We start from the raw sequence: 15,531 nt of genomic DNA on the forward strand, positions 1-15,531 counted from the left end.
GTGCCTGTGCTCACCTCATTCCCACAATAGAGCCACAACAATGTCCATATTGGCGACTCACTAGACTCTCATTTATAGACGCCTTCACCGCCTTCACCACCTTCAGCAGTCCTCCCCGGCACCCTTCTCTCACTAAGGCACCTCAACACCTCCGAGGTAGCAGGCTGAATGCGAAAGGGACTTATTTCGTGGACAAGCTCCGAAACACCAAGCGGCGGAGCACGCCCTGGTCTCGCAGCGCTGCGAAGCGTGAGCAGCCCACTAACAGGCGGCGGGAGCCAGAGGCCAAGCCTCACCCAAGCGCCACAGCCTATTCGGAACAAGCTTTCACCGCTGCACGGGCCGGCCCGCACACAGTATGCTGATCCCTCACAGCCAATTCCCGCTAGTGTCGCCAGAATCCCCACACACTGACCGGCTGTAAGCAGCGCTACCTCCCCGCCTCACGGCCCTCCCGCGCATGCGAGCGCGGCAGATACCTGCTCGCATGCGCAGAACAGCACTAGCCTCGCTTCTCCTCTTTCGCGCATGCGCAAGAGCTGCCGGCGCTCGCTCCCGCCCCGCCTCTGGCGGCCCAGCGCGTCTTTTCGCCCGAAACCTTGACACAGTCACTCGGGGTCGGCAACTTCGGGTGCCAATGACGTCACTTCCGAGCGGTCCTGCCGCCGGAGCCAATGGGCTCCTGTGAGCGCGGCCCCGCCCCGCCCCAGCCCCGTCGTTCGCCGCGGGGCAGCCGTCGCGCTCGGGACGCTCAGGCGCCGTAGCGGGGGAGGAGGAGGAGGGAGATGGCGACCGAGGCTTCGGCGGCGATAGCGTCGCGAAGAGCGGGTGGGCGAGGCACCCGCAGGAGGGAGGAGCCTGTGCTGCAGCCGCCGCAGCTCCCGAGGGCCCGCTCGGAGCACTGACCGGCCGCTTCTCTCTGCCTCCCTCAGGCCGCGGGACGCTTGGCTCTCACCCCACCCCCGACTTGCCTCCGTGTCTGCCCTCGGCAGCTGCGGCGCTACCCGCCCCCACGCCTGCAAGGGAGCACCGGCGGCTGCTAGGGGCGACGGCCCATAGCCCCAAGAGGCGGGGAGGCCTTAGTCGCCTCCCTCCGGGGCGGTGGTGCTGTGCCAAGGGGTCCTGTCGCTTCGCCGGTGATTATGCATGGTTGGCCCAGGTCCCCCGGTCAGAGCTCTTCTTGCGAAGGCCGTCGAGCGGCTAGCGAGCCCTTCTACGTCTTTCCTTCGGCTGATGGCCCCTGTGTCCCTCGCCTAGACTAGAGAAAACTGAGACACTGCTTCTCGGGAAAAGGGAAATCTGCAGCCATGTATTTTCTCAGCGGCTGGCCGAAGAGGCTGCTGTGTCCTCTGGAGTCCCTGGAGCAACCTCTTCACATCCAGACGGATCCCCAGAGAGCTTTCTTCGCAGTGTTATCCCCATCTCAGCTAAGCGTCTGGTACTGCAGAGTAAGTATTCATCCTCCTGTTAGCCTTCAGACCCAGCTCTCCCAACTGAAAAGCCCCCTTCTCTGTAAAATGAGAAAGGGTTGTAAAATTTGGGACTGAAGCTTAGAGAATGCTTCATTATTTGTGAATCAGAGTGATTAAGCCACAATGTTTACTCATAGTAATGTAGCGTAAAGAAAACACCTAAGATCAGTCAGCTTTGGAGTTAACACTGGTTATTCCTGAAAATGAGAAGTCTGCCCAACTTTTTTTTATTATTTTAAATAGTTCTTAAGCTTAATATGAAGAGTATTTGTAGCAATGCTTATTTTGCAAATGTGTTTCATGTTGTCTGCCTTCATATGTTTTATGCTTTATGTAAAAGAACATGAAAATACAAAACTTTTTATGGAAGACAGAACAGACTGTAACATTCTGTGTAATGGTATAGCACAGAAGTTCACAAACCTTTCATGAAAAGTTGTAAAGTGTTGTGGTCCTAAACAGTGTTACAGCTTTTTCATGGAAGTTGCTGTGCTAGCAACATCCAGTTTGAGGCTAACTGAATAATTAACATTAAATGTCTTACTTTTAATTCACTTTGAATTAATGTGGTAACAGAAGTGTTGTGTCAGTTTGATTCGGTGCAGTGAATCAAACAGCTGTGATTCTGAATTTAAATTTTGATGCTGGATCCTTTTAAACAGCACCTAGATTAGACCCTAAATCTGTCTATAAATATCTCCAACTCCAGATAATTTACAGAGTTCATCTCAGATTACAGGAGAAAATTTATCAATCCAATTTTAGAAAGCTGATACTGGAAGGTATCAAATGACAGTAATAGCCTTAAAATTTTGTTCTAAGTTATGTTGAGATTTCATCACTTTACAGTATCTTGAGCTGTGCATGGCAGTTCATTAGTTCTTGGGTGGGGTGCTGATGCTGTGTTTTTTAACCTGTGCAAGTATCCAACTAGGGCATACCAGCCCAGCAACTATGCTGTGGGAACATCATCACGTGGCCTGTGTTTTCATAGGTTTGTGGCACATAGCATAGATAAAGTGCATGTTCTTCTGGCTTTTGCCAGTTGTTGAACCCATGGGTGTAGTCCATCAGTAGAGCACAACTGCTCACCTTTTCCAGGAAAATACATAAAAAAAACAACAGACTTGTAGAATACTTCTAAAGATGTGCGCTATTGTCTACAATGTCGTTTATTTTCTGGTCTGTTCCTCAAGATGATGTTCATTAACTTACATGCTCGGACTTGTTTTCAGGTGTTAAATGTTGTATAACTGGCTACAGACAGAGCATGAAAAGAATGTGCTTGATGCAGAAAGGTTGAGCAAAGCTACAGGTCATTATTTTTTTTAAAAAGTACATTTCTTCACTGTAAGGGTCGTGAGGCACTGGAATGGGTTGCCCAGGAAGTTGTGAATGCTCCATCCCTGGCAGTGTTCAGGGCCAGTTTGGACAGAGCCCTGGATGACATGGCTTAGTGTGAGGTGTCCCTGCCCATGGCAGGGGGGTTGGAACTTGATGATCTTAAGGTCCTTTCCAACCCTAACTATTCTATGATTTTAATTCAGTATGTAAGGAGTGCTTTTGAGGAAGGTGCTGACTTTTGTCAGGCTTGTTCACTGCCTGATCTTAGAGTAAAAATTATGTTACAGTCTCACCACCTCTGTGGACACCCAGCTATAGAAAATTCCTCTAAGACAAAGGTTTCTATTAACAGCATTTTTAAGACAGTCTCTTGCATTATTTTTATACCTATAGCTGGGGTTTTGGGTGGGGAATTTTTGTTTGTTTTGTTGCTTTTTGATTTTGATATTTGCTTGGTTTGAAGGTGAAACTTTTGTAAAACATACTAAAATTATTGCCTTCTATGTTTTTGTTTGTCAGAAATATCTTTGGAACAGGGCTGAGATCTGGTCAGGTTGAACAAATTAAATTTCGTTAAGTAGAATACCCTTCTGGCTAATGTTCTTGTTTAGACTTATTATCTCAACTAAATATAAGAAGTTTCATGTAAGAATGAGACCATGACTCTGCTGAAGTTCTGGTTTGAATTTTTCTAAAACAGGGGGTTCTTTGAAATACTTCCAGGTGTGTGAGTTTACGTATGTGTATTTTTCAGGTGAAATAGTGATGTTTAAAGCTCCTCTTCACCTACTGTGTGCTAAGAACTAATGGAACTAAACAAAGTTTATCTAGAGTGCAGATGGTTTTCTGGTTTGGAAACAGTATAGGTATTAAGATTAGAAACTGGGGTAAATGCTGTAGGTAAGAACAGCTAGAATTCTGTCAGTGGTTTTGAGCAAAAAAGTACTTGAATATTTTACATGTTATTTTGAATTGTGATTAGACAGTGGTGAATATTTCTGATCATGTACCAGTATTGGTGAAAGATTTTTTGAGCATGCACCACCAATATGTGTACGTTTACTTATAAAATATATGTTTATGCTACTGTACTAATATCCACATTATCAAGCATACACAACATAGCAATTAAAAAATAGAGTAGGATAGAATAGTTTAAGTTGAAAGGGACCTACTGTGATCATCTAGCCCAGCTGCCTGACTAAGTTAGGACTGAGCAAAAGTTAAAGCATATTATTAAGGGCATTGTCGAAATGTCCCTTAAATGCTGACAGGCTCAGGCATCAACCACTTCTTTAGGAAGCTTTTTCCAATGTTTGAAAATTATTAAAAAAAAAAAAAGGCTAAACCAAACACTTTTTTAATTTTTACTTTGTTTATTAATGGTATAAAATGTATTTTCTTGCACTCCAGTAGATTGTCTTCAATGCGCCCCACTTCAGAGACTACTGTTCCAAGTATTTCTCTTAAATCAGAAGACATTTTGGCACAGGTGTCGGAGAACAGTCTTTGATGCTAAGAGCCAGTGAAACTGTTCTCATTGACAGCATTGGAAAGTTAGTCAATGTTGTTAATTATGGTGATGTTACGTACTTGGATGTTTGAAATGAGAAACTTCAGTTCCTGTAAGAAACTTTCGGAAATGCTGGAATGAGAGAATCGATGTTTAATAGATTAACTTGAGAACTAAATGTGAAGTTTCACAAGGCAGCTGTGAGCTTTCCTTCTTTCACCTGTGTTTTAGCAGCTCTCATGGTGGACAAGTGGTGGTTTTCACAGGGCTGTTCAGCTTGCTGAACAAATAGAAGCCTGCTTTTTTTGCGCATGAAGGGATCAAAGAAACTTTGTAGTTGGCTTGTTGAAATTGTTACTCCTTTAACAGTACTGGTGTTTAGTTTTAAATTGGTTTGGTTATCTCATGAAATAAAAGCATGAAGCAGTACAGGGATTTCTAGATATTCACCTACGGAGCTCTAGATATTAAAGGAAGATGTAGGCAACCAAGGAAGGAGGTATGACGGATGAGTGGAGTTTCCCCGTGTAAGTGATGAAGGGCGAATTGTGTGCAACAAGAATGGTCTGATGATGTAATTGTATGTGTAAATATAGTTCATAATTTCTTTTCTCTAATCTTAAAAAACTTGTGGCAATGACAGGAATAATGACAGGCCTTGAATATTTAATGAAAACCCTTGGAGGTTGTTGGACTATGTGCTACAACTCTGCAGTCAAAACCTGTTTTGTAAGTTCTTTGAAGCCAAGGTTGCTTCAACTACTCATTTTGAGGAGCATTTCTTAATTACCTAAGTGCTTATCAGCTTATGATTTACACTAAACTTACCCATGGTTTCAAACTTCCCTGTGTGGTATTTTGGTTTTTTTTTGTTTTTATGATGATCTGATGCTGAATCAGATCACCTGAATGAACTATAAGCTTATGGAAAAGCATGCATTTCAGAAAATTACATTTTCAAATATTCTGTGTTCATTCTAAATGCTGAATAAGTCTATAGAAGCAAAGCTGTCATAACTCGCTCTTGCATGCATTTCAGTCTTTAGTTGTTGGACTTGGTACATGCTTTAAATCTAAGCATACATGATAGTTACACAGAAAAAACAGGGGGTTGTTCTGATAAAGAAGTGATCTCTGTAACCTGGAATTTTGGCATGATATAACTGGAGTAACTTGTGGCACTAGTGCTCATGGTTCATAGGATATATGAATAAATATACCAACAAGAGCAGTTTTTAAGCAGGCCATTAAAAATATTAAATATTTTCACCATGTATTCAGGATAATGCTTTCATCTCAGAACTCTTAAGCAGAATAATTACTGAATTATTGTATATGGCCGTTTTCCTAGATAGAGTTAGATACAATCTCTGTAGCATTTTTATCTAGAGTTTGATTGGAAAATAGACAACAGAAGACTTGATAATGGCGTAAATGGTTTTGTAATGGCTTTGTATTGGGAGTGATATAACACAGATAGCATCAGTGCAAACCTGACTCTTCTGCTGTGTTTTTTCCTTAGTAATTTAACCCCTGAGATACAACCTCTTACTGATATCCATCAGGTATTTGTCTGAGGCCATTTCTTTTTATATATCAATAATAGTAATGTTGTGCTGTTGCTTCTGTTACAAAGATGTATTTGTGGTTACATAATTAGAGAAGTGAGAAATACCTCTTAGACTGATGGATTTATCATTTGAATGTAGAATTCTTACGGGAATATTCAGTATTCAGTAGGCCTGAACCAGGTTTTTGGTGTTTCCTGTATTAATATAAAATAGATGACCCCTGAAGGACTTGTCAGAATTACTTGCATGAAGAGAAAAGCATCTTCAGTTATGAGTTTTGATTTTCCAGTTAGTTGCCTATAAGAGTTGTTTGCCAATATGAGACCAGAGATGAGGTTAAAGGTTCTTCATCACATGCAATTCCACTTAATCCAAATTTAAGCATTTATCAATTCATGAGGTTGATGAGTAGCAATAATCTGTAGAATATGGTCTTTCTTATTGGCGGTGTTTCTGAGCAGCAGGTTAACTGAAAACTTTCACATGCGAGAGGTTTGATTGACAATTCTTATGCACTTGGTTTTTTTTTTAACTCTTTTCACAGTAGTTTATGTGGACCACTGTAATGAGAACTGTGCAGTGTCTGTTGGATGGATTCTCTGCTCATTCTAAGCTTTCCATGTGCCCTTAAAACTGAATTAAAGGTGTTACCTTGTTGTGATTAACCTTGCTGTTAAGAATTCTTTTAGTGCTATCTAGTATCTCTGCTGTTGGCAAAACAGGGTTTTGTGGTACTCTTTTATTTTTTCTTTTTTTTTTTTTCTCCCCTCTTCTGGTCCTTACAAATATGCTTTCCACTTCGGTGTGCATACATGTTTTTTCGTTTCTCCATCTACCCTTTCTGATTTTTAGTGTATAAACCTATAAAGCTTCAGCTTTTTAAGTGAAGCGCAGACTATCCAGTGATGAAATAAAGTGCATCAGACTTTTATTCTATTTTCTCTCAGCCTTATCTTTGTCACTTGGATCATAAGCTCATCAGAACAGCTTGTTTCTGATTCTTGTCTTGTGCCTACAGCCTGATGAAACATTGAAGCATTTGTCTTATGAAACTAAACAGAATATTTGTGGTTTTGAAATAAATTGACTCTTGATTCTAAATGAGATTAATTTTTAATGTCTAGAATACTAAATTGTTAGGGGATAAGAATATTTGGATTTTAACATTTTTCTACAGCCATACAGGTTTGTGTATTGATTAAATTAAAAAAAAACAAACCCATGCATAATGCCATGTTGTCAGCTGCTAATATTGTTGCTTGCTCTCAGCAAATACAAGAATCTTCTTCATGGACATAATACATATGAAAGACAGTTTTCCAGATATTCAGCCTCTGAAAGCCATAGTTAAATATGAAAAACTCATGAGAAAGTAAATTATTACTAGTGAATTGGTGACATTAAAGATGAGAATCCTTTAAAAGAGAGAAGAAAGTATTAAGGATTGTGAAATTTAATTGGGTTTAAAATTCAAGTTACTTTAGATTTATAGTTACAATAAAAAGAGCAAAACAAAAACCAGAGTTCAGAGTTGAGTATGTTGGCAATGAATAAGCTAGACAAAACATTCAGAACTCTGTTCTTGCATATTATTTGAGCATAGTGAGATTCGGTGCAACTTTATAAGTATTTTTAAAAAATTAACTTTCTGCACTATGTAAGAATTTGAATGCGACTGTATCAGTTGCTTGATGCAACATTATTGGAATTCAGGCAAGGATATGTTTTTGCTGTTCATATTCAATGCAGATATAATAACTGTTTTGTTTTGCGTGGAGGTCATGGGCGTGCTGGTGTCTTAACTAAATAATACACCGGAGCAAAAGTATTACTTCATATTTTCAGTAATTTTTTGTGTGGCTGGAGATGTCAGTGTTCCTGTCTTGCTGTCTTTCCTCATAGGTTCAAGTGAATTAAAGATAAGAGAGCAACTAAAAATAAGGGAGTGCTAAGAAGTTTCAGTGCCTGGATGCATACGTGTTGTTAGGTGTTTAGTTCTCAAACTTCGTCTAGTAGTTTTCCATTGTATATGGTGACCTACTTAACCTGTTAAATCAACTAAATGCACAGTTTATCCTTAACCTGCAGCAGTCAAACCACAGGATCCAAACTAAGGAAAACTCAAATTTTCATTATTTTATATTTTGTCAAACAAACAATTGTTATACCTCTCTCCAGTTGGTTAATATATCATTTTTTCAAAGCCCTTTAAACATCCCAATTAGGACCCTTGCTCTTGTGAGGGCTTCTGTTCAAGTCTGTACTACTTGCCCCACTTGAAAATGGCCTGTTCAGAGCAACATTCACATCTTATTTTAGGGTTTAAATAATTACTTGATTTGCATTTTACATCAAATGTAGTAGAACGTGTTAAGTGAAGTGATAATATTTCATGTCTAAGCTTGCTGAGAGAATTTGCTGCAGGGTTTGTGTATCTTGATAGATTTCTTCATAAAAACTCGTTTGTATGGCTCTGTTCTGAGACTACTTAGGCTACTCATAGTTGCTGCTTAAAAAAGGGAAATTGGGAAGATGTTGTATTTGATCAGGTAGAGTTAAGTAAAATAGTATCAATTCCAAGTTTTTCCACCATGGGTTTGCTGTCCTGTTTTGTGGTTGTTTGCTTAGGTATTTTGTCCTGATGGGGATGTGTAGCTCATCTGTCATAGTGGAATATCCAAAGGAATTCTTAATGTACAGCAATTGATAAAGAAATGAAAGTGAGTATTAAGGTAGTTTTGGTTAGGTTTGTTCATGAAGCTAGCTTGCTACCTTACTGTTTTGTAAATAGCGCTATTCCTCTATTGAAGCACAAAGATTCTGGGTAAGAGCTCCTGTGGAAGGGGCTCTTGTGAAGCCAAGGTGGTTGAATGATGTCTAAGAAGGGAAGGAGAAAAAGTGTATTGAAATGCAGGATCAGAAAGGTCTGTTTGGGTTTTTTCAGTAGCATTCACTAGAGCACTGAAGGATTTATTTACTCTTTGGTAATGATACAACTCTATTATTTTTAAAGTTATCTTTCTTTCCTCCCAATTGTTGTTATCTTGTGAGCATCCGGCTCTGCTGTTCTGTATCTGCTTTGTCTGTACATTCGTCCTGAGGGGCAAAATCAAAATATATTGAAATGCTAGATTTTCTCTGCAGCAGATTGTAAAATGCCAGATAAGCTTCTTATCTATTTTGGTAAGCTTTTGCTAGTTTTAAGTTGCAATTTGAGTGAAGGCTTGCTTATTCACCTCTTTCTTCCTTAGCCTTTTGTTGTCTCTTCCTTAAGAACTGAAGGTGTTTTCTTTTGTAAAAATGTGTGTGTTGCTCTGCTTGGGGCAAATAATTAAAATTAGGCCAATATACCCGTTTATAGAACATACTCTTGTGCTATTAAACATCTTTGGTGACTTCAGGTGTAATAAATGACTTCAGATGTAAAATTACTATTTCCCTCTGTTGTTATGAGCAGAGCAGGATGTTGAGCTGCCGTTCTAGCTTTGTTACCCTCATAGCATTTCACACTTTAGTGGGAAGCTTGTAAACAGGGGGATAAGTTTGTATGTTAAGGTTTTCCTCATATATGAAATAACACATTTGAGTTGTGGGGTATGTGGAGATAAATTGTATCAGTGAAACGTTTATGGTTTAACCATTAGCTAGGTAGCCTTTGACCTATTGACTTAGAATTGGGTCTGATTTCTAATCAGAAAGAAGTTACTTTAACTGCAAAAAGGTAAAAATGATTGCTTGCAGTCTTAATGTTGATGCTTGTAGTCCTCATCTGTAAGTCACAAATAAGATTAAGAAGTCAATTTGTATGAATTTTGTATCTGCTATATATGTAGAATGTTCCAGGTTCTAAAGTGTCATAGTAGCTTTCTTATGAACAAATGTCACACAAACTTTACAGTATAAATACTGTCATCATGTTCTGTAAAAGCAGCAATATAGGAAAAAAATTGTTTTTCATTAATGAGCTTCTAAAATGTTTTTTTGCCTGCTGTGAAAATGCTTGAAGCATGGAAGTGCCTTACAATCAATCTCCAAATCCAAAACAAACAATGTAGATTACCAAGATTGTACTGTCACAGGCACTTTTTCCTCTGTATATATAAGGCAGTTAAGGTAGGTCTAGCAAAGTAGTGAAAAGCTATGTAGTTCATCAGAACAATCAGTAAGAATCTGTTAAGAATAATTACTTATTTAATGTTAGATAATTTGACTTGCAAATATGTGCAAAGGAAGTTGAATTGAAAAAGCTGGGAGATTCAGACTGGGTGTGAGGAAGAAATTCTTTACAATAAGGGTGGTAAAATACTAGAGAAGGTTGCCCAGAGGTGATGGATACATTATCCCTGGAGACATTCAAGTCCAGGCTGGATGCGGTTCTGGGCAACCTGACCTAATTCAAGATACCCCTACTCATTGCAGGGGGAACTAGATGGCCTTTGAAGGTCCCTTCTGAGCCTACCTATTCTATGATTCTATAAATAGTTATTAAAGATAAGTTTGCTTGTTATACCTTACAATATAAATATTTAACTTTTTTTTTTTTTTATTCATTTCTATGTGGGTGTGAAATTTAAGTAGAAGTGCTGTTTACAGGATGCAAAGTGGTCCTAGTGATGGATGACAAGCTTTACCAAATGGTTTAACGATTACTTTCAGTAAAAAGAGTGATTCCTGTTCAGCCTTTTGGTTCCCTTCCAGAAGCTTGAGAAGTGTGCTCAGTTTGCTGCTACGACTTTAAAGGAAAACCTGGCACTCATAAAGTTAGGGAGAGCACCTATCATGAAGATGAGGAGAAACTTCCCTTACATAGAAGGAAGAGTGTGGTTGGTTAAATTTAGCTGAAAGCTGAGGAAATAAAGTTGCAATCTGATATACATGTGCACAGATTTCTCCATTCCCACCTCCCAGTGGTGGAGGGTAGCAGAAGCGGCAATACCTACTTAAGCGGAAAGAGCAAGAATGAACAAACAGTTCTTAAATATATTTAAGGAGGAAGAATGATTCTAAGCACTGGAGCAAGGAAGGGGGTGGGTAACTTTCTGTTAGTTTTTTGTGTCACAATTCTCAGCTGCTTTTATGAAAGGGGATGAATGCTTAGTGCCTATGGTAGCTTTTTCTGGCCTTTATGACCTTAAAGCTCTTCTTCATTTCTAGGACGAAAGATAGTAATTGAGTGCATCTCATCATATGCAAAAATCTTTTCATCAAACTGTAGGGGTGGATTTTCTGCACAATTTCTGGCAGTATGTTCTTGAAGAGATACAATTCAGATTTCCTGATTGTGAGTCTCTTAAATCCAGTGGTCCATCCATCTTAGGAAATTAATTGAACCAAATACTCTGTAGAATATTTTATCCTAGTTAATTTGACAGTTGTTTTCATTATAGGAGCCTCTGTGAGTTGCTTCAGTCACCCTTCATCTAACTCGAAACTCCTTCTGTATTCTGTTATTTCTCCTTTCTGGGCAAAAGAAGTATTTTATTTGAATATCCTGGGTTTGAAAGAGTGAGATTAGGAATGACTGTGTGGCAGGAGTTCTGCATAAACTCCCTTTAAAAGTGCTATGGTGTGATGATACATTGTCAAACGTGCCCTAAATTTTTAACCTTCCTTCTCAAGGGAAACTTGTTGCTGTTAAGGGTACATAGTTCTTTACAGTGTCACAGTATAGCAGACATCCTATTCCTTCTAGAGAAGAGATGTAATTTTTCTTTTTTTTTTTCCCTTTTTTTTTTTTTCTCTCTCCAGCCCAGTGTACTAATTGTAAGCTACAAGGAATTATCAAAAGCAGCTTCTCAGTTTGGACATTATAAACAAGCAGAATGGCGACCTGACAGCACCATGATAGCTGTTTCAGTAAGTAGGGGTTTTGCTTCTTACTCTGGTTGAACTATTGCAAATAAAGTGGTTTGTTACGAATTTTTATGCTTATACAAACTCAATTGTATAAACACTTAAATGATATTTTTCTTGTGAAAACATATAATAATACTAAGCGTTGGGGTGTTTTTTGATAGAAGCTTTCTTTAGTAGTTTTCATTCATTTTCTCCTGAAGAATGAACTGCAGTTCTTTGTATTAAAATAAAATTTAGATGAATTGGTGAGGGGTGATCCAGCATCTCACTACTTCAGTAACCTGGTCATGAAGAATAAGGGAATTGAAAGACCTGTGAATGAAAGAAATAGTTGAGAGTTAGATGATATATACATATTTAGCTTGATAAATAGGATATACATATGTTTCAGAAAGGTGGATCATAAGAGAATGAAGCTGTGGCTTTATTAAGGTGCAGTATCTTTTGGTGGTAAAAATTTGCAAGGCACTGAAGACACAGAAACAAGGGCAGTGATAGATGATACAGACTCTTAAGAGTCTTAAAGGTAAAGATAAAAACTTCTCTGACATGGAAATAAAATCTGTACTGAAGGCAAACTTTGGTGTAGCACATAAAACTTTATAAAATACCTCAGTTAGCTTTAATGGTATGCAGTTAATCAAACTTAAGCAGTTCTCACACTGTCATCATCCCGTAGCAATTCTAACTTATTTTACTACTAGTATCCTCTATTGCTGAAGTTTTAGCACTTTTTTTTTTTTTTAAACTAATCATCTGTTTTTTCCCCTGATGTTTTTTAGTTTCTTCTCTCATATTGCTGCACTTGTAGTTTTTCCAATGTTACTGGTAAATATTTCTTGTTTCTTGTCTGTGTTACTATATACATCCAAGGTAGCTAGTTCTCATAGTTAAACTTGTGAATTGGGTCAAGATGCTTCAATATACAGAAATACACAAGGCATTTTAGTCCTTCCCCTGCTACAGGCAGCCCTTCAATACAGACTGCTCTTCAGCGTGTGTTCCCATAGCTGAGACAGAGCTTTGTTAAACATCATAGCATATGAGCAATGATGTAGTGAAATCCCTTGCATGGTACTCTACACTTTTGACTGTCAGAGATGAGAATGAGCAGGGAACGGATTACAGTTACGGTTTCTTCAGTAAGTTTCATGCAAAACAAACATTTCTAAAGCAATGTAGAAACCTGACTGAACTAATACAATCAATTTGCAGGAAGCATATGGTTGAATGCTTCTGCATTTCATCCAGTTCTTTATGGAATTTGAGGTTCTGTTTACAAATGAACCTGTAATAATAGCAACTTTGTGCTTTGAATAGTGTTCAGTACGGCCCTGTGTCCCTTAATACCAGTATAAAGATACTTCAGAGTATTGTTTTACCTTTCCTTCCAGGATAAGATAACTTTCAGGTTAAATATTTAATGATGTAATGGAAAGAACCTGTAAAGATGTTAGAAATGAACACATTTTTTTACCGTGTAATACCTGAACATGATACTGCTGCACATAGAAACGCTTCCATTTATTTCAGCCTGTCTGAAGCTCACAGTTATGGTTTGGATTTTATTCTTGCACAAGAAAGATACTCACTTTGAATGGGAATAATTGCTTTTTTTAGAGTTTGAAGCCAAACCACAATTTTTTTAATGGTAAGGCAAGTAATAAAGCAAAATGTTTGACTGTAGAAAAACACGGCATCAGTGAACTGATAAACTAAGCTAACAAGAGTCTTAACTTTTTCCTTTATTGAAACAAAAGGAAGCTAACCTTGCAAAACAGTGTGAAACCATTAATTTCAGAGCTTCTTGCTTCCAGTAATAGTGCTTTAGGTACATGCCCAGCACACAGTAAAATGATTGGATGGAAAACTGTTTAACCAACATTCATTTAATGATTTCCCTGAAGGATAAATTTGTGCTTTAAACAGATCATACTTCTTTTAACAACTAGCCTGGTCATCTGCCTCTCCTGTGCTTATACAAACATTGGATCAGCTTCTAGCCATGACTGGAACATCTGATAACTAAATCATTTATATTTGTTCTCTGAATAGTCTTATAGTTTGAAGTCAGTCTTCCAGAATGACAGAATGACTTGGGATTGAATTATAGAAGGAAATTTTGAAGAGGTGATGTGTTATCTAAAAACACTGCGTGACATAATGATTTTTTAAAACTACCTGGGTGACCAACACTGAAAGGCAGTGCCTAGCTTCTTTGCAGTTGGTAGTGTCCATATGTGTTGAAGCACCTGGAGGTGTTGTTCTGAAGGCTTGCTACCTTCTATTACATGGTTTCTGTATGAATTCTCTTAGTTGGTGGGAATTAGGTGACCAGGTTCTAAACTTCTGATATGTCTGTCTGATTTTATGTATTTTCATTAATCAGAGGAAGATTTCTGCAGGATACATACAGCAACAGTGGTGTTTGTCCGTTTTTCTACTGAGTGATCAATTCAGTGGACTTAGTGTGGATTTTACATAGAATAAATTTCAACATATAGGGTTTTAATGTATCTGAAACTTGATCTGAGTATTTATTTGTGTATGATATATGAGACATACATAGAAATTGTAAAAGTTCATAGATTTTACTCATACAGATATACTAGCTATATCTTACAAGTTTTTCTATTTCAGACTGCAAATGGATACATCTTATTTTTTGAAATCCCATCAACAAGAGACAAGTATCTTTATGAGCCCATGTATCCCAAGTAAGTGTTTTAAACTATATTTGCATCCCTGGTGTGAAAAAAAAAAAAAAAGACTAGAGAAATCCTAAGCAAATTTTATAATAAAGTAATGTATGTTTTGAAAATTCATGAGTACATGAAGCATCATTCCTATGAGTTAGAGCTAGTTCAGAGAAGTTAGTCTAATTGGTTTGCTGTCCACTGATTAGATTCATTAGGTCCATTTTACAAGCTCTCAAAATCATAAGTAGCAGGGTTAAAATTGTCTAATTTTATAATTCGAGGTAGTCTGTTGAATTAATGACCTGTAACAAGCTTTTAGAATACCTTTTGAGTAACTCAATAAGTCATGTTTCTTAGGAACTATTAGAGTGCAATTTTTAAAAAGATTTCTCTCTGCCCCCCAACTTTGTAATAACTTAAGAGATTTTTGAAACAGATGGGGAATAAATTCTCAATATTTTGGAAAGTATACAAATAATTTTTGGTAAGAATATACAGGTATTTTAGCTGCAGTATGTCATGTTGTCATTATCATCTTATTTTCCTTATTGTGAATGTCAAAATATGTTTTATGTATTAAAATGTGACTGTCTATTGGATGTGTTTGTGGTTGACTTAGTTGACTTTGGATTTGGTGGAATTGGGAAATATTTAGGTCAAATTAAAACATCGAGGAGTGTATTTATGCATGTCTGTATGTGTTTAGTTAGAATCTGTAGTCATGGGTTGGACCAAATTTGTCCATAGGAATAATGAAACACTCTTGATTTCTTAGTTGCTAGAAATTGAATTTGTCTTGGTTTTTTTTCAGTATATCTATTTATATATACCTTCACCTGTATGATAATGCTAGTCAATTTAAGGTTTTTCATATTCATAAAAAGAGTTAGTTGATTGGTAGGTGTTTGCAAGTGGACATGTATGAAGAGTTTTGGATAACCTACAATGTAAGCTCATGTAAGAGGAAAACATTCTGATTTTTTTTTTTTTCAAACTAGAACTGTTGAACCATGAACATTTAAAAAAAAACTAAATCAGATCTTCATGAGCATTTAAATTTTAAACCTCTATTCTTT

The 15,531-nt window shown here is 37.9% G+C and overlaps 1 protein-coding gene across 6 annotated transcripts in view; it reads left to right on the plus strand.

The window, feature by feature from the left end:
• Nucleotides 1-619: 619 nt before the first annotated feature.
• Nucleotides 620-15,531, plus strand: part of RIC1 (RIC1 homolog, RAB6A GEF complex partner 1) — a 47,293-nt gene continuing 32,381 nt past the window's right edge. For 4 of the 6 annotated variants that reach the window (XM_061367837.1, XM_061367887.1, XM_061367876.1 and 1 more), the window contains exons 1-3: nucleotides 620-1,448; nucleotides 11,649-11,756; nucleotides 14,397-14,473. In XM_061367837.1, coding sequence (XP_061223821.1) covers nucleotides 1,308-1,448; nucleotides 11,649-11,756; nucleotides 14,397-14,473 — 326 coding nt within the window. In that variant the 5' untranslated portion in view covers nucleotides 620-1,307. The remainder of the gene's footprint in view (nucleotides 1,449-11,648; nucleotides 11,757-14,396; nucleotides 14,474-15,531) is intronic. The other 2 variants (XM_061367847.1, XM_061367857.1) reach the window with 2 other exon arrangements.

This window comes from Neopsephotus bourkii, unplaced genomic scaffold, assembly GCF_033783945.1.
Source record: "Neopsephotus bourkii isolate Nb327-2 ecotype Australia unplaced genomic scaffold, CSIRO-AGI_Nbou_v1 NB_127, whole genome shotgun sequence".
In the NCBI taxonomy this organism is placed as follows: Eukaryota; Metazoa; Chordata; class Aves; order Psittaciformes; family Psittacidae; genus Neopsephotus; species Neopsephotus bourkii.